The 23,332-nt window shown below is 45.1% G+C and overlaps 1 protein-coding gene across 1 annotated transcript in view; it reads left to right on the top strand.

Moving 5' to 3' along the window:
- Window positions 1-23,332, top strand: part of PIK3C3 (phosphatidylinositol 3-kinase catalytic subunit type 3) — a 69,632-nt gene that overhangs the window by 16,378 nt on the left and 29,922 nt on the right. The window contains exons 7-21 of the mRNA XM_053448270.1: window positions 1,387-1,458; window positions 1,589-1,693; window positions 2,344-2,436; window positions 3,378-3,563; window positions 7,560-7,708; window positions 10,344-10,428; window positions 10,759-10,826; window positions 11,397-11,502; window positions 13,292-13,408; window positions 13,692-13,823; window positions 14,474-14,602; window positions 14,879-14,948; window positions 15,804-15,868; window positions 17,603-17,687; window positions 18,474-18,548. Coding sequence (XP_053304245.1) covers window positions 1,387-1,458; window positions 1,589-1,693; window positions 2,344-2,436; window positions 3,378-3,563; window positions 7,560-7,708; window positions 10,344-10,428; window positions 10,759-10,826; window positions 11,397-11,502; window positions 13,292-13,408; window positions 13,692-13,823; window positions 14,474-14,602; window positions 14,879-14,948; window positions 15,804-15,868; window positions 17,603-17,687; window positions 18,474-18,548 — 1,537 coding nt within the window. The remainder of the gene's footprint in view (window positions 1-1,386; window positions 1,459-1,588; window positions 1,694-2,343; window positions 2,437-3,377; window positions 3,564-7,559; window positions 7,709-10,343; window positions 10,429-10,758; window positions 10,827-11,396; window positions 11,503-13,291; window positions 13,409-13,691; window positions 13,824-14,473; window positions 14,603-14,878; window positions 14,949-15,803; window positions 15,869-17,602; window positions 17,688-18,473; window positions 18,549-23,332) is intronic.

Raw genomic sequence — 23,332 nt, 5'->3', positions numbered from 1 at the left:
CCCCCCCACACACACACACTAATTGGCTATTTGGTTCACAGATGAGGAAGAATAAAAAGCTAAAATTATATACTGAAATAAACAACTATATAAAATATATACTGAAATAAACAACTATATGAAATATATACTGAAATATTATATACTGAAATAAACAACTATATGAAATATATACTGAAATGAATAACTATATAAAATAAATACTGAAATCAATAACTAATATTATATACTAAAATCTAACTGTATAAAATGTATACTAAAATAAATATTAAATAAATCAATAACTATATCAAATATATACTGAACTCAATAACTAATATTATATACTAAAATCTAACTATATAAAATGTATACTAAAATAAATATTAAATACTGAAATGAATAACTATATCAAATATATACTGAAATCAATAACTATTATATACTAAAATCAATAACTATATAAAATATATACTAAAATAAATAAATACTGAAATGAATAACTATATAGAATATATACTGAAATCAATAACCATATAAAATATATACTAAAATCAATATTATATGCTAAAATCAATAACTATTAAATATATACTAAAATCAATATTATATGCTAAAATCAATAACTATTAAATATATACTAAAATAACTCATATTATATGCTAAAATCAATAACTACGGTATATAAAATATATACTAAAATAAATACCTATATAAAATATATACTAAAATAAATGACTAATATTATATATACTAAAATAACCATATAAAATATATTCTAAAATCAATAACTATATAAAATATATACTAAAATAAATAAGTAATATTTTTGCTGTTCTGCAGAAAACATTTTCCAAACACTCTACAGTAGATATTTGATGGAAGATGAGTACTATGTGGCCGATTTAGCCGGTTTCCTTTTTCTTGGACCCAGGATAGCGTTATACGTACTCCATGCCTGTTTCAATGCTCTCTGTATTAATCACTAGAAAGGGGGTGACTGAAAAAATCTATACGTTACGCCTGAACCCCTTCTACACCCTGGCTTCTTATCCTGGCATTTCTCATCTTGCTTTTTAAATGCCTTCTGTACTATGTTTAACCCTTTGAAGTAACGTCGGCACGTAGATCGTGTAATTGCTCTATATGCTTGCCGAGGTGTGCACGCTGAAGATCTCTTTACTTGTAGCGGTGTATGGGGTAATCGCAACCAGGCGAGCGACGGTCTGGTTATAAATGATACACGGGTGCCAGTGGGCTATATTCAATGTCCTGTCGAAATATATTCCCCCAACCCATCCATTGCTTTTATAAAGGCTACGACGCCAAGGAGGGGCATTAACTCAGTAAGGGAAAGAGAACTCAGTGGGAAGGAATAATAATAAATACATTCTTATTATCTTGCAGGATGGTGATGAATCCACCCACATTTCTACCAGTGCAGAGATTGTCCGAGTTCCCGACCCACAAATGTCTATGGTAAGCCCCCCCCACCTTTTGTCCTCCTTTTCTTTTTCCTCTTTTCTTTTTCCTCTTTTCTTTTTCCTCTTCAAAAAGTAGCTTGAATTGCATTATGTAGGTTAAATGTGGCTATTGTTCTGCTTTCCAGGAAAACCTAGTAGAGAGTAAACATCACAAGTTGGCCAGGAGTCTGAGGAGCGGTCCTTCCGATCACGACCTGAAGCCTAATGCTGCGACCAGAGACCAGCTCAATGTAAGCTACGAAGGAACCCAGTCAGGTGCCATGATTATGGGGTTTTCTTTAGAACGATTACAGGGTTTTCTTTAGAACGAGTTCGCAAGGCGAGTGTCCAAGATAACGCTCCATTGGTGGTGATTGTGAAGCTTCCCTCTTGAGTTTGAGGGCAAAATATTAAGCAAAGAACCCTTAGTAGATCCGCCATTGAATTCTTTCCTTGGAATAGAGTCACATAGAGTCTGCTCAGATACATTTTACTTTAGTCATCACAACAGATGAGATGTTCGGTCTGGTCATCACACTTGTCCATCGCCAACAATGGCCAGAATGTCGCACTCTAGTGAGAAGAGGTTTCCTTGATGTATACATCGCATGGCCGCTCGAGTTATCACAACTGAGAGTTGAGTTTCTGCTCCTAGGCTTCACTATATATCATAGAAGGTCCACCTCTAGTGACCTTCTGCTGCATGGAGAGCTTGGCTGACCCTGTGTAATGTATAGTTAAAATGGTGAGATTTGTTCAGAGTCTCCTTAGACATTGAACTATGCATTATACAGGGCCAGCTCTGCTCTTCTCGCTGGAGGAACTTACTAGGAACTCACGTAAGTGAACTAAAACCCTAACTCTATGTCTCATCGACACATCTTATTTTGTTCTCCATAAGATAATCGTCAGCTACCCGCCGACCAAGCAGCTGACGTCCGAGGAGCAAGACTTGGTGTGGAAGTTCCGATACTATCTGACCAACCAGGAAAAGGTGAGAATCCGTAATGATCTTATCTTTAAACGTGTAAGTATTATGCCGAGACGCTAGCAGATGAAGCCCGTTCCAGGTATCCCCTGTAGGTCCGCTGCGGAGCGATCTTCAGCCCGTGTCACAGATGGTTAGGAGCCCAGGTGGCTGCTTAATGAGAAGTCATGTAGGAGGCAGGCTCCGTCTGAGGAAGGCCTGAGACACACATCTAATCGCGCTTCCATCTGCGCACGCTGCCTTCCATTACAACCTGATGATATAACAGGGCGTTGGATATTGTCACACTAAGGAGAACGCGAATGAATGGCCGCCTGGAATTATCTCTAAAGGGACGGTCCGCCGGCGGGGTATTCGGGGCCGCAGATCCAAAGAGTGGCAGCAGGGAGTCAGACGCCGTACATTCTGCTCCCTGTAGCACGACTGGTCGATGGGAAATCGCCGATCTCCCCGGCCAGCCCGTTAACATTATGGAGACATGGCCTCCATGGGACATCATATCCCGGCGCTCAGCAGTAAGGATAAGCGGTCCGGAGGGAGGTGCTGGAAATACAGATATCTTCATTGGCTAACTAAAGTGTAGTAAACTATGAGCTTTCAAGGCTACCTAGATCTTAAAGTATAATAATTGTGGAACTGCCTTCCAGCAGAAATGGTAGAGCTTAATATATTGAGGGTATTTAAACATGCATGGGATAGACATACAGCTCCTGAATCTAAGACAAGACCAATGAAACGAGCCGACTAGACGGGGGGGGGGGTTGTCGGATGGGCTCCATGTTCCTAGGTAGTGGCGAATGCTTTAGAATTTCGTTAACCCATAAAAATATCATCTTTACCAATCGCACGTTGATGCCGACTTTTCATAAATTATTTTTTAATTTTTTTTAACAGAAAAATGTATTCTAGGCCTAACGCTTAATCTTTTTTTCCTCCCCGCGCATTAGGCTTTAACAAAGTTCCTGAAATGCGTCAACTGGGATCTACCCCAAGAGGCCAAGCAAGCTCTGGAGCTGTTGGGAAAATGGAAGCCGATGGATGTTGAAGACTCTCTGGAGCTTCTTTCTTCTCACTTCACCAACCCCACCGTGCGCCGTTACGCCGTAGCTAGGCTTCAGCAAGCAGATGATGAAGTAAGACCCCATGTTCCATGTTCCTGCTAATAAGTCCCGGCGTACTCCTTGTGCCTCTTGCTGATTGGCCGCTTAATGTACAACTGTTTTTTTTATTTTTTTATTTAAATCTTTGTAATGTTTTATGGTTGATACACGATACAGGAGATATGAGGTATGAGTGGCCAAAGTGCCCAAAACCTCGTAACAAGTGGGCGGAGATCTGTAGAATCTGTGAAAAATAGCTTAAATTTTAATATAAAAAGGGAGAGAGGAGGTAAAAAAAAAAAAAAAAAACATTTAAATAGATAAAGGGACTTAAAGTACAGGAGCGAAGTTTATTTCAGAGGAGAAATGTTACGATAAGAGGCTATAATCTAAAATTCAGAGGCTTAGATGGAATGTAAGGGGGTTTTATGGAGAGGGTGGTAGATGAAAGGAACAGCCTCCCAGCAGAAGTGGTAGAGGGTAATACAGTGAGGGTATTAAACATGCATGGGATAGACATACGGCTCCTGAATCTAAGACGAGACCAGCGACTGATTAAGGTTTGAGTCTTTACAGCAGGAGAAATGGGCAGACTGGATGGGGGCCGAATGGGGCCGATCTGCCGGCAGACTCTGTTTTAATTTGACTTTGCAGGTTTCTAATAATCTGCTCGCTGGTCTGGCGCCGCGGGGGTTAGGATGAGAGAGTATGGGCAGATCTGTGACCTCTCTGGATAATCTGAAAGAAGTTCCATTACTCGCCGGGGTGGGGATATATCGATCCGGGGCGCGGGGGTCTCGCCGCTCAGCTCTCCGGCTTGCAAGTGGCCGTCAAGATTCAATTTATTTGTTACGTTTTGCTGTGACCTTTCGCGCTCCGGGTCGCACGGCCGTCTCGTCAGAACCAAAGGCCGTTTCTCTGAGTGAAACTCGGGGCCGAATAGCCAAAAGAAAATTGAAGATGTTCTATTTAAATAGGAGACGGGAAACACTCAGTGGAGTCTTTGTGTTTCTATAATAAGACAAGGATTCCCCCCTCCACATTTTCTTTCAATCGAATGGCACTTGGATTGACCTACAAGTATTTTTTATATGCAAGGATTTTTATTTTTAATTATTTTATTTATTTATTTTAACTAACTTAAATTATAATTTTTTTTTATTTTTTTTACCGCTAATTTTTTGCAAATATTACCTTATTAAATAAAAGGTTTGTACGGTCGTTATCTAAATGTTTTTAATTACAGAAAAAAAAATCTTTTCCTTAGAAGCTGTAGAGCTTGTGACCAAAACTACATATTTAATCGGTTATCCGTACATGTGCGATGACAGTAATTAACTGAATAAACGTTTAGTATATGATTGCAGAGTGGGTGGTAGATAAGTGGATCGGCCTCCCAGCAGAACTGGTAGAAGGAAATGTGATAAATCGCCAAAAATCTGGTGACTATCGCTACCCGCCAGATAACACTAAATGATAATAAACGTCTGGAAGCGTTCTTCCTCCTCTGTCTCCCGGGTCGAGGTCTTGAAGCGCGGTCCGTCTCCCGTCTCCGGTAGATCATCTGTATTCTGTGCGTTGCTCTCGCGCTGCGTGTATCGATTCCGTGGATGTATTTGCGGTCATAGATCTCGTTCTGTTGGCGTCTGCTTGTTATGGATTTTTTCGCTACATGTATTTAATTGCATTCCTTCTCGTTTAAAGGTTGACTCGTTGCGGACGCCTCTACTTATATATAATTACCCTTTCTTTCTTTATTTATTTATTTCCACGTAAACGGTCGTTTTATCCCCGCGATGAGCAGCCATATTAGAAGAATTATAAGAATCTGTCCGCCAAACTACCTGGCAGTGAAAGTAGATTAAATGTCATTGTCGTCGCGGACACTCGGTTGTCTGTAACGTCATGGAACGCTCAACATGGACGATGAAAAGGCCAGGCGCCCAAGGGAAGGAATATCCTGATAAGCGTCTCGTTCTGTCCGTGTCCCCGACGGAAAGTCAGGGTGAGGATTCTGGTTAAGTGGCGGCTCAATGAGTCTGGGGAACAGACGTATGGTGGTCCCCAGTGGACAATGCAATCAAGACAAGATGGCCGCTTCTTCACCGCATGAACGGAGATGAGAATGCGGAGCCGTGATGGGAAGGAGCCACGTCTTACCTCTCCCGCCATGGAGAATGACTCGGATCGCCATCGTGACCTGGTCATAGCTGGCTGCAGACCTTTGTATTTATTGAGCTAGCCAGTTGCTTTAACGGACTAAAAGAAGGCCACCAGAGACTACTCTAAGAGGGCAGACATGGCGGATAGAGACAGAGAGACAACATGTGCGTTAGAGGAGTGCGAGAGGAGATAAATGCAGCTTTATAAATATCTCAAAGAAGACTTTCGGGATCTGGTAACGCAATATTCCTGTTTGGAACAGCAGTTGGAGCATCTACCACTGGCTACTTCGTGAGACGCAGTGGCCACCAGGATACCTAAACTGATACTGGAGAATTATAGACCCGTAAGCACAAAAGAAAAGACAAGGTTACAAGAATACTGTCGCTATTTTACATAAGGAAATAAAATGCCATACAGGTGGAGACACCCCCGAGCTTCTGGTTCTACACAATAATCAACGCCAGGGTTCTTATGAAGCCTGATGTGGGGTTACAGACCGAAATAGGGCACAATATCAGGGCCACCCCCCCAATCCGCTCATAAGAGGAGAGAACCTCTTATTGTGCGCTCGGGATGTAACACACGATGCACTGGAATCTTCTGAGGGTAAAAGGTTGGCGGACGCTGTTAAATGGTCTCTTTTGTGGATCCGCTGGAGCCCTGGAGGTTCCATGACTGTTTTAGTTGTAATTCATCTTTTTTGCCTGGTGGTGGCAGCAGAGTTCTCCTAGCTGGATAACAAGCTACAGAAGACCTTCTATCCACTTATGTGTTTTTTTTTTTTCTTTTCTTTCCCCGTCTTGTGGGAATACACTTGGTTTTGGACTGAGACAAATCTGCTTTCCGAGAGTTTGGAGGCAAACTTCAAAAGAAACTTTTTGGGCTTGATATCGGACCCTTGGGCTTGGCCCGCTGGGGCGATCTCTAATCCCTGATAACGATGTCAGCTATTTCCTAACCTAAGGACTGGGATTTATATTATGCTGCTTTCTGTTGGATATCCTTTGGTATATCTTTTCTGTATTATTGTGCCTTACTTTGCAATAAAGCGATAACCACGTTTCCATGGCAACGCACCGTATGAGAGGTATATTTATTCACTTTGACGGTTTACATCATTTAGGACAAGACTATATTTAGCGTCGTGGGTGGGAGAAATATTATCGCTTATCACAGGTACTCGCTCCAGATTGCCTGCGAAAACAAGAGACGCGTGACTGCCACGGGCAGACGGAGCAACATAGAACCTGCCGGCAGATCGGCCCCATTCGGCCCCCGTCTAGTCTGTCCGCTTTATCTGCTGTAACGACTCAAACGTTAATCAGCCGTTGGTCTCGTCTTAGATTCAGGAGCCGTATGTCTATCCCATGCATGTTTAATACCCTCACTGTATTACCCTCTACCACTTCTGCTGGGAGTCTGTTCCACTTATCTAGCACCCTCTCAGTAAAATAAAACGCACTTCAATTCCATCTCAGCCTCTGACCCTCTAGGTTATGTCCTGTCTACCCTTTGTACAGCGCTGCTGAATCTGATGGCGCTATATAAAGCAATAAATAATAATATAAAAGCTCCGAGGTGCCTTCTTCAGATAACTTCTAGGCACCTGATGCCACAAACTTCTCCAGTCTCTCGTCTCTTGGACTAATGTGTCGATATCGGGCCAGCAGGGCCGTGGAGTGGGAAGTAGAAGCTCGCAAAGGGTGTTACCTGCCCAACTAAAGCACAAGAGAAAATAAATAGAAATGTAAAACATTTTTAAAGAAAATTAAAAAATAAAATAAAATGGATTTTCTAAAAATACTGCATTTTAAAGCAATCATGGAAAATGCTTATTATTTATTATTATTTTTTTCTCCCCAGGATTTGCTGATGTACTTGTTGCAGTTGGTTCAGGCTCTAAAGTATGAGAACTTTGATGACATAAAAAGTGGTCTGGAGCCGACAAAAAAGGACAGCCAGGGCCTGATGGTAGACAGCACGTCCGGCGTCAACCCCACCGATATGGACAGGTACGTTGCCGCCGCCGCCGCATGCGAGAGAGAGAGAGAACGTGAAAATGTATTTTGTTTTCTTGGACTAATGCCTCGTCTTATGACGTAACTCGGCAGTGGCGGGACCGGTCGAAGTCTTGACGTTATGTTTGGCTGCTAAGGGGCTTGCAAAGTATCATAAGATTGTCAGCCTGCAAGCCAAGCTGAGCCACCTAATGTATTGGTTTATCTTCGTTGTTTTGTGCCAGATCCTGACCCTTCACCCCCACCAGTTTTTTTTTTTTTATTACCAGTATCAGAAAAATACAATAAAAAAAAATATATTTTTATAGTTTCCATAATATTGCGCTGTTTTCAATTTAGTAGTAATTTTGCCCCGTAATATAATGTTTTCAGGCAGCTGCGTATCAGCCGTTTGTACGAGTTCTGTTATCTGTGCCCAGTAGGGCTGCAACTAACGATTATTTTAATAATCGATTAGTTGGCCGATTATTTTTTCGATTAATCGATTAATCGGATAAAAAAAAACAATATGCAAATTTTTCGTTTATTTAAAATAATTTAATGAACTGGATGTTAAAAAACAACTTAAAATTTACATTAACATTCTTATTTTGTTATGATGTAATAAAAAACAATATTTTCAAAGTACAAGAACCCAAACACAATATTTATGAAACAAAATAACCCCAAACATTCTGAAAAGAGGTGGACTATTACTGTTCAAGAAACTTTGCCCCAGCCCTGGCACTTTGCACCCAGCACTTTGCCCCAGAACTTTGCACCCAGCACTTTGCCCCAGCCCTGGCACTTTGCACCCAGCAAGCACTTTGCACCCAGCACTCAGCACTTTGCACCCAGCCCTGGCACTTTGCACCCAGCACTTTGTACCCAGCACTCAGCACTTTGCACCCAGCACTTTGCCCCAGCCCTGGCACTTTGCACCCAGCACTTTGCCCCAGCCCTGGCACTTTGCACCCAGCAAGCACTTTGCACCCAGCACTTTGCACCAGCACTTTGCACTTTGCACCCAGCCCTGGCACTTTGTACCCAGCACTGGCACTTTGCACCCAGCACTTTGCACTGTGCCCCTGCACCCAGTCTCCAACTCTGCCCTGCACCCAGCCCTGCCCCCACATTCTGCCCTGCCCCCACACTCACACTCTGCCCTGCACCCACTCTGCCCTGCACCCACACTCACACCCTGCCCTGCATCCCCACCCCCACTCTGCCCTGCACCCAGTCTCCCACTCTGCCCTGCACCCACACTCACACCCTGCATCCCCACCCCCACTCTGCCCTGCACCCAGTCTCCTGCCCTGCACCCCCCACCCCCACTCTGCCCTGCACCCCCCACCCCCACTCTGCCCTGCACCCCCACCCCCACTCTGCCCTGCACCCACACTCACACCCTGCATCCCCTGAAACCCCACCCCCACCCCACCGTGGACCCCCACCCCCGCGAATCGCTCTGTGCGAATGGAGCCACTCGCACAGAGCGAACCGCTCTGTGCGAATGGAGCCACTCGCACAGAGCGAACCGCTTGTGCTACACGCTCTGCAGTCTCCGCCTTCTAGCTACGTGACGGATGTGACGCGTTCCGGAGGTAAGTATTCTTCATGTCTATGTGCACAGATCGCACAGAGCGAATCGCTCTGTGCGAATGGAGCCACTCGCACAGAGCGATTCGCTCTGTGCGAGTGGCTCCATTCGCACAGAGCGGTTCGCTCTGTGCGAGTGGCTCCATTCGCACAGAGCGATTCGCTCTGTGCGAGTGGCTCTGTGCGATCTGTGCACATAGACATGAAGAATACTTACCTCCGGAACGCGTCACATCCGTCACGTAGCTAGAAGGCGGAGACTGCAGAGCGTGTAGCAGAAGCGGGGAACGCTCGCGGAGGTAAGTAAAAGGAGCCGAGTGCTCCAACAACGAATCGATCACTCGATTAATCGATAACGGAAATCGTCGACAACGATTTCCGTTATCGATTATTATCGATTTTATCGATTCGTTGTTTCAGCCCTAGTGCCCAGTCTATGTTTGTACAGGAACAGTAAATGTATGTAGGGAGAAAATATAACCCTTTGTAGCCATGTTCTAATTTAAAAACATTGCAAGCATCTGCCAACATAGATACATCTATATTAAATACATATACACGCATATCTCCTGTGTCCCAATGGCCCTTTATCACTCCCATCACTCCTGTGTGCCAATGGCCCTTTATCACTCCCATCACTCCTGTGTTCCAATGGCCCTTTATCACCCCCATCACTCCTGTGCTCCAATGGCCCTTTATCACTCCCATCACTCCTGTGTGCCAATGGCCCTTTATCACTCCCATCACTCCTGTGTGCCAATGGCCCTTTATCCCTCCCATCACTCCTCTGTTCCAATGGCCCTTTATCACTCCCATCACTCCTGTGCTCCAGTGGCCCTTTATCCCTCCCATCACTCCTGTGTTCCAATGGCCCTTTATCACTCCCATCACTCCAATGGCACGTTGTGTTCGCTGATCCGTTTAAGTTTAAAAGGCTAATTGATTGTTAGAAAACCCTTTTGTATCTGTGTGTGTATATATATATATATATATATATATATATATATATATATATATATATTTATTAATGTGTTATTTATCTTTTTAACAGTTCACAGATCGTAACGAGTAATCTCCCGGCTTCCCCTGCGCCAACATCTAAAGCCAAGGATGGATTAGAAGCGGAGAACCTAGAAGTAAGTTACAGCTCAGGTCTCATTACTGTTTGTTCTGAACACCGTTTCATTTATAAAGCCGTTTCCTGATGTTTCTATACACATTATCGGGGCTTTTAGGGCCATAGAACCCTGCGATCCCCTCATACCCAGCAAACATTCTGACATTCTGAAAAGAGGGGCATCGGGGGGGGGGCATGGGGTGGAAAGCGGCCCATCGGGTGGGAGGAAAAGAGGGGTGCAGGGATTTGGGACCTAAAAATGAAAGGACTTGCCAAACTAAACAGGGACACTTGGAAGCTATTGACTATATTGAATTGAATGCATGTAAGTATTTTCTGTGTTTTCCAGCAGGACCTCTGCACCTTCTTGATTACAAGAGCCTGTAAGAACTCGACGCTGGCCAACTATTTATACTGGTTCGTATAACGGACTCAGGCGGGGGGGGTGATGGTTTCGCGCGGTTCCTCTACATCCGTCTTATTGCTGTATACAGGGAGCTTTCGGATCGGGGTGGGGTCCGCGTCCCATAAAATGTTTAGTTCTCCTAAGCGTCTCCGGATGTAAAATGGGAGAAGGTCGGCCTCTGAAATGAATCACAAAGCTTTTATGCGCCCCGAGACTCCGTCACGTTTTGCAAGGTTAGTAGATAAGTGGAACAGCCGCATCCGGCCCCCATGGACAGAATAGACCGGGATTGCTGTTACCCTGCCGCCTGTGCTATGCTTTATATCTAAATATCCGCCAAGCTGTTACGTTGAATGACCAATAAAAAGGTTGAGTAATTGGTGGTATCGCTATAGTGAAGCCTAGACGGTGCCGGTTGTCATTCATATAGCGCCGTCATATTCTACAGCGCTGTACAGTGGGTAGACGGGACGTGGCAAGCAGTGCATCACGCGAGGAAACCAAAAGCGGCCCCTGCTCTATCCTAAACGAGCTGGATCCCTCTTCTCCCTTAACCCGCGTGTGTCTTTACGTCCTTTAAGGTACGTGATAGTGGAATGCGAAGACCAGGACACCCAGCAGAGAGATCCAAAGACCCACGAGATGTATCTGAACGTCATGAGACGCTTTAGCCAGGCGCTTCTAAAGGTAACGACGGCCTTTCAGTAACCGCGCTCATCGGTAACTGCGTTCATTGGCTTCTCCGACTCGCCGAGAGCGAGCCGCAGACCCCGAGGAAGCCGTGCTTCACCTGGAGACCCCGAGTTAAACAGAGAGAGCTCTCTGGTATGATCGAATATATGCGTAATGTTTGTTGTCGTTGTCAGAAGATGTTGTACACAAAGAGCTCTGTCTCATTCTTATTTTCACTGGTAGGTAAGTGGAGGAGCCTCCCAGCAGAAGTGGTAGAGGGTAATACAGTGAGGGTATTAAACATGCATGGGATAGACATGCGGCTCCTGAATCTAAGACGAGACCAACGACTGATTAAGGTTTGAGTCTTTACAGCAGGAGAAACGGGCGACTAGACGGGGGCCGGATGGGTCTGATTTTATATTGTTGTTTTTTGTTTCGGCCCCCCCCTCACCCTGTAATGTGTGGTTTTTATGCTCTTTGGGTTCTTACATTCCGTTTTACCGGAACAGAGCTCACCAAAGCGTCAAATAGCCTCTTCTTTCTAAATTATCCTATGGCATTATTTTAAATGGATTCCTTCCCGGATAGCGGGGGCCGCCGGTTCCACCCGCCAACTCGATGTCACAAAATGAATATTGAAATGAAACGCGGAGCTCGGCGGACGTGCCGGATCTCTGCGTTGCTGTTGGGTTACTTCGTGTATCATTCAAAATTAAAGCAGATCTGTGACTTTTCCGACATCCTAGATCTTTGCATAACGTAAATCCAAGCATCGCTTTATACATATCTGAAATAATCAGAGGCTTAGATACAATGTAAGGACGTTTTACTTTACTGAGAGGGTGGTAGATACACGGAACAGCTTCCCTGCAAAGGTGGTAGAGGTTAATACAGTGAGGGGAGTAGGAGGTGGTAGGAGGAGAATGGGGAGAACTTCAGTGCAGGACATTGAATGGATATTGATAGCTTTTATTTAAAACAATGCATCTCCGAAGCATCGCGTACTGAGTATGTTCAACAATGAAGTAGCAGGCATGTCACCAAAAAATAATCCTTTGGGACCGGTGACGTACCCGGTCACTGTCTATAACATAATTACAAAAGTTCTTTCTAACAATCAATTAGCCTTTTAAAGTTAAACTTGGATCAGTGAACACAATGTGCCATTGGAACACAGGAGTGATGGGAGTGATAAAGGGCCATTGGAACACAGGAGTGATGGGAGTGATAAAGGGCCATTGGAACACAGGAGTGATGGGAGGGATAAAGGGCCATTGGAACACGGGAGTGATGGGAGTGATAAAGGGCCATTGGAATACGGGAGTGATGGGAGTGATAAAGGGCCATTGGAGCACAGGAGTGATGGGAGGGATAAAGGGCCATTGGAACACAGGAGTGATAGGAGTGATAAAGGGCCATTGGAACACGGGAGTGATGGGAGTGATAAAGGGCCATTGGAACACGGGAGTGATGGGAGTGATAAAGGGCCATTGGAACACGGGAGTGATGGGAGTGATAAAGGGCCATTGGAACACGGGAGTGATGGGAGTGATAAAGGGCCATTGGAACACGGGAGTGGTGAAGTGTACGCCTATGAAGAGATTCCATTAAAAATGTTACTTTAATGGAAAAAATCAGCTTTTCGTTCAAAAACAAGGGTTTGACCCCAAACCTTTCAGTGGTGGGGTGTATATGAATGTACTAATTATACTATACCGTGGTTGTGAAAGGGATTGGTGTCTGTACGCATTAAGGGGAAAAGGCTTAATGATGGCTTCCGCTCTCTGTTTCCCCGGTTCAGGGTGATAAGTCGGTCCGAGTGATGCGTTCTCTGCTGGCGACCCAGCAGACGTTCGTAGACAGACTGGTCCATCTGATGAAAGCGGTGCAGCGAGAAAGTGGGAACCGCAAGAAAAAGGTGAGTGTTTGCATCGGTGTCTGTCAGATTGCAGCAAGATAATTCTCTATATAAAATTATAGTGTGTGTGTAATTTTTTTTTTTAAATATTTTTTATTTATTTATTATTTTATTTTATTATAATATTTTGGGGGGATTTATTATATTTTCCCCCGGGATAAGTAGGTGATTTATGCAAAGAATAAACCATTTAAATCAGCGCATGACCGTATATGTTTCTACGATGTTAGATTTAATTCTGGGAGCTTTATTGGGTTAAAGTTTTTGCGCGAATCGTTTACAGAACGAGCGTCTCCAGGCTTTGCTGGCAGATAATGAGAAGATGAACCTGTCGGAGATCGAACCCATCCCCCTGCCGCTCGAGCCTCAGGTCAAGATCCGAGGAATCATCCCCGAGAAAGCCACCCTGTTTAAGGTATAGATTATATACTAAATAAAATAAAAAAATATTTTTTAAATAAAGTTTTTTTTTTCCTTGTTCAGTATGCATTTGGTTGCCAGAACAGTTAATAGTTTCAGCTTTTCTTTTTTTTTTTTCTCCCCCATAATACTGAAATTGTACGTTTTTGGCCCGTTTCTGTAAGTAAGTCTTGTATGGTGCCAGCGCATGCACGCATCACTTTGGCTGCCCCCTGGGCCAGAATAAGCTCCATAAACTCATTCTGAAGCCACGAAACAGTCAACCCATCCGTCTCCGACGAGCCGCGGTTTATTTTAGGCGACAGGTTCGCTTTAATAACCCAACGGAGCTCAATTTAAACGGACTGGCGCTGAACGCGCGTCGGCGGAGAGGCTCATCGGGCCAGACAGGATTAGTCTGACGGCAGCCGGGTTCAGACCCGCGCAGAATGCGTAATGAACGCCGCCGACGCAGCGAGAATTTCCATCCACATCCGTCTGCCGCGCACACAAAAACAAGCTAATCCGGCTCGGCGGACTGCGACTCCCATCATGCTGCACCTGTGACATGTTGTCGGTTGGAAGGATATTATTGTTTGTTTTCTCGGGTGTTATTAATGGGATTTGATGTTGATTGGATCTCCCGCTTTGTTTTTGCTCCTTCAGAGCGCGCTTATGCCTGCAAAGTTATTCTTCAAAACCGAAGACGGAGGGAAGTACCCCGTTATCTTCAAAAACGGCGACGATTTGCGTCAAGACCAACTGATCCTTCAAATCATTTCATTAATGGATAAGGTAATAAATATTAAGAGCTGGAATGCGTGGCCCTCGCTGAGATGCCGTGGCCGCAAATCTATTTCTCGCTCTCTCATTCCCCTCACTCGCACTCTCTCTCTCTACGAGACCCCTCTCTCTACAAGACCCCTTTCTCAAGAAAATACAAGAAATACCAAGTTTATTGTGCCGGAATTTACAATAAAAAAAAAAAAAAAAGCACTTTCCTCCGCCAATAATGATTTTTTTTCCATTTTTTTCAAATTCATAATATATATATATATATATTTTTTACAGCTGTTACGCAAAGAAAACCTGGATTTAAAGTTAACGCCGTACAAGGTTCTGGCTACGAGCACAAAGCACGGTCAGTTTTTTTTATTATTATTATTTATTTGTTTGGGCTTTTTATGGATTTTTTTGGAGCATTTTTCTTCCAAAAACTTTTCGTTAACTCTTTAAGTGCCAGTTGGGTCTGGTCGTAGCCACATTTAAAACTGGCACGATGCCAGTTTGGGGCACCAAGGGTTAAAGCTGATCTTACACCCTGCCTCATAGATGTGGGGTTGGAGGGGGGGGGTGCTGGGGTTGGCTGGTGCTCTTTTTTTATTTTTTGGCCCCTGTGGTGAAGACGGCCCAGGCAGGAGGAAGTATCCGGGGTTGTCTTTGCATGGAGACCAAGTGTCTGCGGGTCTGGCCGGGAAAGCTTAGCCTTCCTTGTCTCCAGAACTATATTCTGTCGCTCCGGGGTAGATGGTCGGCTCCGCGATTTCTTCTTGTTGTGGACGGCTGCGTGGTGGACGGGCCGGGGAGCGGCGTGCCGGGATCTCTGAAGTAGAGCCCTGCGCGGGACTGCTTTTTGAATCCCGCTCCCGCTGTTTTGAATCCCGCTCCCGCAATGTGGGTGTTCCGCTCCCGCCACATTTGTGGCCAATCACGCCCGCCTCCTTACCTGATTTCCCGCGCAGTCCCACAAGGCTGCCCTCGAGTTGTTCCCTCGCAGCGTCTCTTCTCTTGCTCCGCCCAGGAACAAGGCGGAGTCACAGGAAGTGACGTCACATCACGTGACTCCGCCTTGTTCATGGGCGGAGCAAGATAGGAGACACTGTAAGGGAGCAGCGAGAAGGCATCCTTGTGGATGCCCCAGAAAAACCGCCCACCTCCCAATGCAGTCCTCTACTCTGACGTGTACGCTTCACACGCCGCGTCGTTTCTCTTGCAGGGTTCATGCAGTTCATTCAGTCGGTTCCGGTGGCCGAAGTCCTCGCCACGGAGGGCAGCATACAGGTTACTGATTTTACATTTTATGCTTATTACTTTTTTGTGCTGTGTGTGTGAGCGCAGTTTTACTGCTAGCTTGTGCTATGTGATGTATGTCAGTGTGTATGTGTCGGTATGTGTGTATGCACGTAAGTGAGTGTGTGTATATATGTGTCGGTAGGTATGTAGGTATGTGTATATGTAAGTATGCATGTAAATGAGTGTAAGTGTGTGTGTATATGTATGCGTCTGTATGCATGTGAGTGAGTGTGTATGTATATATGTGTTGGTCTGTGTGTGTATATATGTGTTGGCAGGGCCGGCCTTTGGGGTGTGCGACCTGTGCGACCGCACAGGGCGCCACACTCCAGGGGGCGCCGCCGCCGCCGGGTCCTCCCCCGCCGACGCTGCTGCCGCCGCCGCCGCCGCCGCCACGGGGTTCTCCGCCGCCGCGGGGTCCTCCTCCGCTGCCGCCGCCGCGGGGTCCTCCTCCGCTGCCGCCCCCTCTGCACCTAAATGAAAACGTTGTTTTTTTTGTTGTTGGTTTTTTTAACTTTATTTAACAACCTCCATGTTAAATAAAGTTTTTTTTTAACTTTATTTAACATGGAGGATGTTAAATAAAGTTAAAAAAAACCAACAACAAAAAAACAACGTTTTCATTTAGGTGCAGAGGGGGCGACGGAGGAGGACGACCCCGCGGCGGCGGCAGCGGAGGAGGACCCCGCGGCGGCGGCGGCGGCGGAGGACCCCGTGGCGGCAGCGGCGGCGGCGGCGCCCCCTGGAGTGTGGCGCCCTGTGCGGTTTGAAGGGGCAGAGGGGGGGTAGTTTGAAGGGGCAGAGGGGGGGGTAGTTTGAAGGGGCAGAGGGGGGGGTAGTTTGAAGGGGCAGAGGGGGGGTAGTTTGAAGGGGCAGAGGGGGGCGTAGTTTGAAGGGGCAGAGGGGGGGGTAGTTTGAAGGGGCAGGGGGGGGGGTAGTTTGAAGGGGCAGAGGGGGGGGTAGTTTGAAGGGGCAGAGGGGAGTAGTTTGAAGGGGCAGGGGGGTAGTGAGGGGGGGCGCCAGAGGAGTAGTTCGCACAGGGCGCCGGAACACCTAAGGCCGGCTCTGTGTGTTGGTGTGTGTGTATGCATGTAAATGAGTGTAAGTGTGTGTGTATGTGTCTGTATGCATGTGAGTGAGTGTGTATGTATATATGTGTTGGTCTGTGTGTGTGTGTGTATATATGTGTTGGTGTGTGTGTGTATGCATGTAAATGAGTGTAAGTGTGTGTGTATGTGTCTGTATGCATGTGAGTGAGTGTGTATGTATATATGTGTTGGTCTGTATGTAAGTATGTGTGTATGCATGTAAGTGATTGTGTCTGTATGCATGTAAGTGAGTGTGTATATATGTGTTGGTATGTGTGTGTCTGTGTGTGTGTATGCATGTAAGTGAGTGTGTGTGTATATATGTGTTGGTAAGTATGTGTGAATGCATGTAAGTGAGTTGCAAACTGCCCTGCGCTGCCCCAGGGGTGGGCTGAGATGCAGGTTTTGAGGTCTGCAACTTGGCTTCATGCAGAAAATTGGAAAGTCAGACGGTGGCCGTCCGTGCCGTGGTCAGCGAGGGAAAGTATCCCCGTTTAGTATAAACCGCCATTTACCGGTAAATGAAACAGCATTCCCGTATTTTATTATTTTTCAGACCGCGGGGCGACTCGTTTCTTTACACCTTCCCTATTCTTTCTATCTTTCTTTCTTTCTATTGTGTTTTTTTTTTTAGAACTTCTTTAGAAAGTATTCACCGAGCGAGAAGGGGCCGTACGGGATAAGCGCCGAGGTTATGGACACGTACGTGAAAAGCTGCGGTAAGTACACGGGGTCCTTAAACCCGTTAGTGACGATGCATAGTGAACCCATACATGAAGGGGTTAAACTGCTTCCATTACACTGTTTCAATGCAGTAGATGAAGTCTCTCCGTCTTCTTACATCGTGTATTTCCCACGAGGCCCAGAACTTCTGCTGTATGACCGAGTCGCTCCCTTACGGGGGCTTCATTAACGTGATAGGACCATCAACATGTTAAATTTAACGTGTCTAATAAACGTGTCTTTATACAGGATACTTACTAACGGGAATATTATAATATTTGAATCAAACGCCTGCATGCTGCCATTTTGGAAGGTTTAGGGGGGGGGGTTTGGCTTCTGCCCGCGTGACTTCACAGCACTTCAACCTCGCTTTATGACAAACTGGGTGTTTTAGCAGATAAACCCGATGTAATGTAGGAAACAGAGAAGGGAGCGAGCCGCTTACAGACCGGGGAATGCTTTTAAACGCGTCGGTCGCTGGCTGTAGATGCCGCCCTCTTAATGAAAGCCGGACCACCAGTCGGGATGCGAGAGAACGCGCTTTATTGTTTATACAATTACATTTACCAGGGGAGGAAAAAGTGACAAACTTGGGAAAAGTTTAACATCATTAACATGCAACACAATGGCATGGAATTACACTGATGGCACCAGTGACATAGAAATGGAAGCTAAAGGGTTAAAGAGCATTATAACTGTAACCAACAAAACCAATCCGCTGTCGTTTATACCTAAAAACAGTTCCCCGCCGCGGCTCACCGCCGTCCGCTTTGTCGTTGCAGCCGGTTACTGCGTCATCACCTACATCCTGGGAGTCGGCGACCGCCATCTGGACAATCTCCTGCTCACCAAAACAGGTCTGCTATCCGTTCATCGAGTGCATGCATGCGCGGAGCCGATTAACATTCTGTGTGCTGGAAACGATGCGGCCTCGGCGCGCTGCTGTTAACACTTGCCTTGCCGCTCTCTCTCCAGTCATCCCTTGGTGTCTCTCCTTCCTTTCTTTGTTTCCCTGTGAACACCCCCCTCCCGGTCCTGCTTTTGGGTCACATGACAATTAAGCATTCCTTGTAGAATTGTGAATAAGGCAACATTTTACACGATTAAACATTTTGTCCCCCCACGAAAGGCTCGCGCCTTCGGCAGCTTGGGAGTGATGTCTCCAACGCGTCGTTTAGCTACCAAAGCGTTGCGTTCAGTCGAGTAGGCGGAATGTATAAGGTTTGTAGAGGGACTTTAAGGTTTCCACTTGGTCTTCATGAATTGAAGGGGGAGTTTTTTAGGGTGGGGGCTCCACGTGTCCCCAGGAAGAGCTCCCACGGTCACAGCGATCGGGTGCAATAAGGATGTTTGTGAACCACCAAGCTTATTGTCATATATAGGGATTTATTCACTAAAGTACGAGTCTGCAGGAGATTTTAATAACGTATTCTCCAGTTTATGTCTACGTTATGAAGGGCTGATTCCAGGGGGCACCTCCTGCAGGACAGCCCTGTACAATGGATGGTTATATTGGCAAGCCAGCCCCATACAATGGATAGTTATATTGGGGAGCCAGCCCCGTACAACGGATAGTTATATTGGGGAGCCAGCCCCGTACAGTGGATAGTTATATTGGCAAGCCAGCCCCGTACAGTAGATAGTTATATTATTTACATGTAATGTAGTTTTTTCACTTTTTGGATTATAAAATGGGTGATAAATGCTATTCCCTATAATTCCACCTGTTGTCATGTAGAACAGCGATGGGACTATAATCCAGATACTGTGACGCAGCCTATTCAGGGGTCCTGGCTGCAGTATACCGGGGAGCCACTAGAGGGCAGTGGAACCCCACTCATATATAGCGTTACCTGCGTGTTGTTTTCTGGCCGCTCCAGATTCCAGAAAAATCTGTTTTTTCTCTTTGAAGTATAACGTTCTAGCCGCGGAATTAACGTCTTTCTAAACACAGAGCTAGGATTAAAAATGGCTTTAGTGAGATAGCCGGCATCGAGTATCGCTGTATAAATAAGATCATGTTTAATGTGCCTTCGCCTCCCTGTTTTCCCCATTAGCAAAGTGTCTGCTATCGGTAACGATGGCTGCATCTTTTTAATGCGGGTCGTAGATCTGATCGAGTCTTTGGCCCTCCGTATGTCTCGCGAACGGAAACTCGCACATCTTTCCATCCGTTTTGGTTCCTGTTTCCATATACTTTAGTAATCGCTGTTGGCGTGTTTCATTACGCTGTTTTGATTTAGAAATATGGACTTTTTTAAAAAAATTTGTTTTAAAAATGTCATTTACAGCTGGCCTTTAATAAGCTAGTCAAACCCCCCCGAAATTTAGGATAAACCCTGAGTTTTTTCTGGATTGATGGACAAAAATGAATATGGACAGAAGCTCTCCGGCCCTTTTTCCTATGCAATGCATTTTAGAGTCCATTTTTTTGGTGGACTCTAATAGCTAAAGGACATCTGCACGGACTTACATGCAAAAAAAAATGCCCTGGAGTGAATTCTGCTTCATTTAACTCCTCCCCCTGCTGCCTCTCCTGAAACCAGGGTGCATTCCTAAGTATGCATCGTGCACATGCTCAGTAACGCTCCCATCCTTGTTAATAGAGCATGTGGGAGGAGTCTATGTATTAGTAGAGGCAGCCGAAGGAGGAAATAAATGAGACGGAAGTCTTATCGTCCAACACCGACAAATAATGTACGCTCCAAGTACAAAATTAACATAGAATTACGGGGACAAGGAAGACTCTGAGGGTCCACGTAGAAATTTTATATTTTAAGTAGGGATAATACGTTTTTGGGTCTAGAGTGAGGTGGACTAGACCTACATTCATCATCTCAACCAACCTTTTCCAGCCTCTAATACGTCCCGGTGAATAACCAGCGAGGAGAATGCTTTGTTTCGTTAAGTAGATAAGGACCATTCAGCCCGTCTAGTCTTGGCCGTAATTAAAGTGCGGTGTCCCTGATCCCATATGGATTCCTTAAGTGTTTCCTCGGAATCCTCCTTGTCCCCCGTAATTCTATGTTCATTATGTGATCGAAGCGTACGTTATTTATCGGTGTTACCTCCTCCCTCGGCTGCCTCTACTAAGAGCACGAAGAGTTAATATTGAGGCTCCTCTCAGGTCGGGCCAAAGATCCCTTAGAAAACCGCAGAGACACAAATGAGTTCTGGCCGCTCTGAGATAAGTTGCCGCCTTCTGGTCACGCAGGGACCCTCTTTCTTTACTTTGTTTTTTTTCTTTATTAACATCCGAGGCCCTAAATCATGCGCGAGTCGCCGTGCTTTACAAAGCACACAAAGGGAATAGATGACTGAAGCTGCGTACTTTAAAGGGTGAGTGTGATACCCTGTAGACATAACATAGAGGCTGCAGGCAGATCAGACCCATTGTGGACCATCCTTGGTCTCTTCTTAGATTCAGGAGCCGTATGTCTATCCCATGCATGTTTAAATCCCCTCGCTGTATTACCCTCCACCACTTCTGCTGGGATGCTGTTCCACTCATCTACCACCCTCTCAGTGAAGTACTGACCTCATTATGTCCTTTATCCATTGGGTCCATTTCGCTGACCAGAGAAACAATTACCAAATCTGTACCGATTATCTGTTGCTTATCATGCAGAAATACAAAGGTCTATATCTGCTGTTAGACGGGTCGATGTTGCATTATGTTCTTTGTCCATAGGGAATGGGTAATACCCTCCCAGCAGAGATGGTAGAGGGTAATACGGTGATAGAATTTAAACATTACGGGATAGGCATATGGCTTCTGAATCTGAGACTGGACCGAGGACCAAGATTCAGGAGCCATATGCATATCCCATGTGAAAATTCCTTCTGCTGGGAGGCTGTTCCACTTATGTACCACCATCCCAGTAAAACTTATGTCCATACAGTGGGTATTTATCCTGTTTATCACGGGATGTAGAAGTCCACATAGCTCTCCACCAAGACAGACCGTCGTTAAGACGCTGAGTCATTCCGTGACTCAACTATAGCTTTATAATTAAATTGTTTCTCAGATGAAGGTTGGCCAGGACTTCTGCTAGATTTATCGAGGATGACGAGGCAGTCTGCATGGAATATCACTAGCAGCTTTCAAACGCTGCCTTTTTAAATAAAAATATATAAATAATCAGGCATATTTTTGTCTCTAAAATGTCTCTCAGATGCCCTGTCTTATTCGTCATGGTTCCACCAGCAATCCTGGATGATGGGTGAGGCTTGTAACCAAAAAAACCCATTTATGGAATGTTCAAAGTTCTAAAACTTTGCACAGTTCTAGAACTTCATTAGATGTTGTTTGGGGGAGTTTGTCTGTAGATATCACATGTAGATTTTAATGTATTCCTAACTTCCAAGATGGTCCTAAAATCCCATCTGTAGCTCTTCATGGTCTGTTTAATCATGTCGTAACTCTACTGGTTTCACAACAGAACCCTCGAGACGGCAATAAACCGTTTCCACAAGTGCTGGTCTGGTAGGCAGAAGGATAGTCAAGACGAGGACAAATTCATGGTCCTGGCGGCCGACAAGATGACCGTCATAAGCAAGAGGTCAACGTAGGCAGCAATGAGGAATGATACAACGAACTAAGCAGGGTCCTACAAGGCAGATCAAAAGAGACACCTGCTAGCCCAGCAAGCAACTTTAAGTAGTAGAGAGAATTCCAAATAGACACTTGCTTGGGTTCCATTAAACAAAGAAAAAGAGGTCCTCTTCGGCAGCCATTTTGGATGAGGCAGCAGTTTATGAATAGGGGGACACCTGCTGGTTGGAGGTGCAAATAGCATGCATTTCTTACACGTTAGACAGAGCCTCACATGGCTGGTGTTGGGAAGAACTGGGACTGAGAACCAAATCCTGTAACTGGCTGCCGACTCGGCGTGAATTTGTTTGAAGTTTGTAAATACTTTTATTGTTGTTATTATTTTGCAGTTCATTTTGAATAATTTATTGGCAGCATAGCAATGAATGGAAACAGAAAATTTAACAAGATTGTTAGAAAAACAAAGGATTTTATGTTTTCCTGATCAAATGTGTTTGTTTATACCGGGAAACAGAAGCACGTGTGCCTCGTGTAAGAGAGACTTCCACGGACATATTTCCAGCAGGTAGCAAAAGCCATATTTAATTCGCTTTCGTGTTAAACCCAAATTTTGTTAGCAGATTTTTCTTTTACTTCCTAAATATTGATTTTTATTTTGAATCCCTGGGATTTTGAGCCTTGGCATTTCTATATTTATGTAAAGTAAACACAGATGTTCATAGATTGGATCTGAGCGCTGGTAATGTGCTGCTCTTTGTTTGTTAAATATGCCTGATTTTCACGTCATTGCAGCCGCTCAGTAAATTGAGATTGAGAGCAGACATAATGTATCCCTCTTTTAAACACGTGAGTACAGGCTGTACGTGACAAAATGAGTATATTACTGTATACAGCGCCTGGGGGGTTATATTACTGTATACAGCGCCTGGGGGGTTATATTACTGTATACAGCGCTGGGGGGCAATGTTCCCTCTAATTTTTCTTAGGTGGTGTGCGCAGAAAACTTCTCTTGTGCAAAAATTTTCCCAGAGCCAAAATTTTGTGCGCACAATATGCTTCCGCAAATGTTAAATTTAAATTGTTATT

The sequence above is a fragment of the Spea bombifrons genome, chromosome 1 (assembly GCF_027358695.1).
Source record: "Spea bombifrons isolate aSpeBom1 chromosome 1, aSpeBom1.2.pri, whole genome shotgun sequence".
NCBI classification, from domain to species: domain Eukaryota; kingdom Metazoa; phylum Chordata; class Amphibia; order Anura; family Pelobatidae; genus Spea; species Spea bombifrons.
The sequence above is the reverse complement of the archived record's forward strand: the minus strand, read 5'-3'. Positions and strand labels throughout refer to the sequence as shown.